Below are 901 nucleotides of genomic sequence, written 5' to 3'. Positions count from 1 at the left end.
AAACGGCCCACAACGCTAACTACAACAGGCGTGGAAAACCGACCCCCCCCGTCCAGCAGAACAGCGCATTCCATAAAAAGAGGGGCACTGGCGCATGCAGCTGCAGCGGTGATCGAACACGATCTCGACCTTCGGCTGTTGGCTCAGTTGGGGAAACACGCAGACCCTCTATGGTTATTGGGCTGCGCAGCTCGCTACAAAGGGCCTTGGGTCGCCCTGGTAAACAATTCGGCACACTTGACGACATATTTTGGACGGGGTCAGCAACTGTGGTTTGTCTCCATTGGCCTATCCGGACAGAGGGCAGGATGGGGGACACCTTTTTGAAGGGCATAGCATTTTGCGACGTACCCATAACACGCCGGTGGCCAATTAGAACGATGAAAGAAGGTTTCCGTTCCAACAGGTAGGTGTGAATACTCGCTCGCTGCGCTGGATCCGGAGCCAACACAAATCCAAGGCTCTGGAACGGTTTAATTTTTTTTTCCCCTCGTGTCTTCACCACTCTTGTCGACGGCTCCGCTCCATCAGACACCATCGTAGAGCACGTTCGTTATTGCTTAATTCCTATGTGGAAGGAGGTCCCTTTGTTTTGTTATGTACTTTGTTGTTTTTGGTAGTTTTGATTTGTGTTTTGTTGCTTTTCGTATTTTGTTCTCTGTTTCGTTTTGCCGGTCCGGTGAAAAACATGCGCTGGAGAATCGGTCGGCTCGGTGCTCTCAACTCGGCCTGGAAAGCCTACCCGCCCCATTGGTCTTAGCTCCCACAGGGGGGAAGCACATTCGGCGTGAGATCAACAAAAATATAGAGGAGTGGCGAAGCTGAGAGGGGGAGAGAGGACTACTCCTGGACCTGTATGGTTGGCGTCGGTTCTGGCGGGGAAGGCCGTTGAGGACAAAAC

General features: G+C 52.5%; 1 protein-coding gene across 1 annotated transcript; it reads right to left on the bottom strand.

Annotated features, from left to right (window-relative positions):
* Positions 1-19: 19 nt before the first annotated feature.
* DQ04_23081000 (hypothetical protein) lies at positions 20-538 on the bottom strand (the record flags this gene model as incomplete). The annotated part of the gene is made up of 1 exon (XM_009318143.1): positions 20-538. The coding sequence occupies one exon, from the start codon at positions 536-538 to the stop codon at positions 20-22; it is 519 nt and encodes a 172-aa protein (XP_009316418.1).
* Between the last annotated feature and the right edge of the window lie 363 nt (positions 539-901).

Source organism: Trypanosoma grayi (genome assembly GCF_000691245.1).
Source record: "Trypanosoma grayi strain ANR4 Tgr_2308_V1, whole genome shotgun sequence".
NCBI lineage: Eukaryota > Euglenozoa > Kinetoplastea > Trypanosomatida > Trypanosomatidae > Trypanosoma > Trypanosoma grayi.
This window is presented reverse-complemented; position numbering and strand designations above follow the sequence as displayed.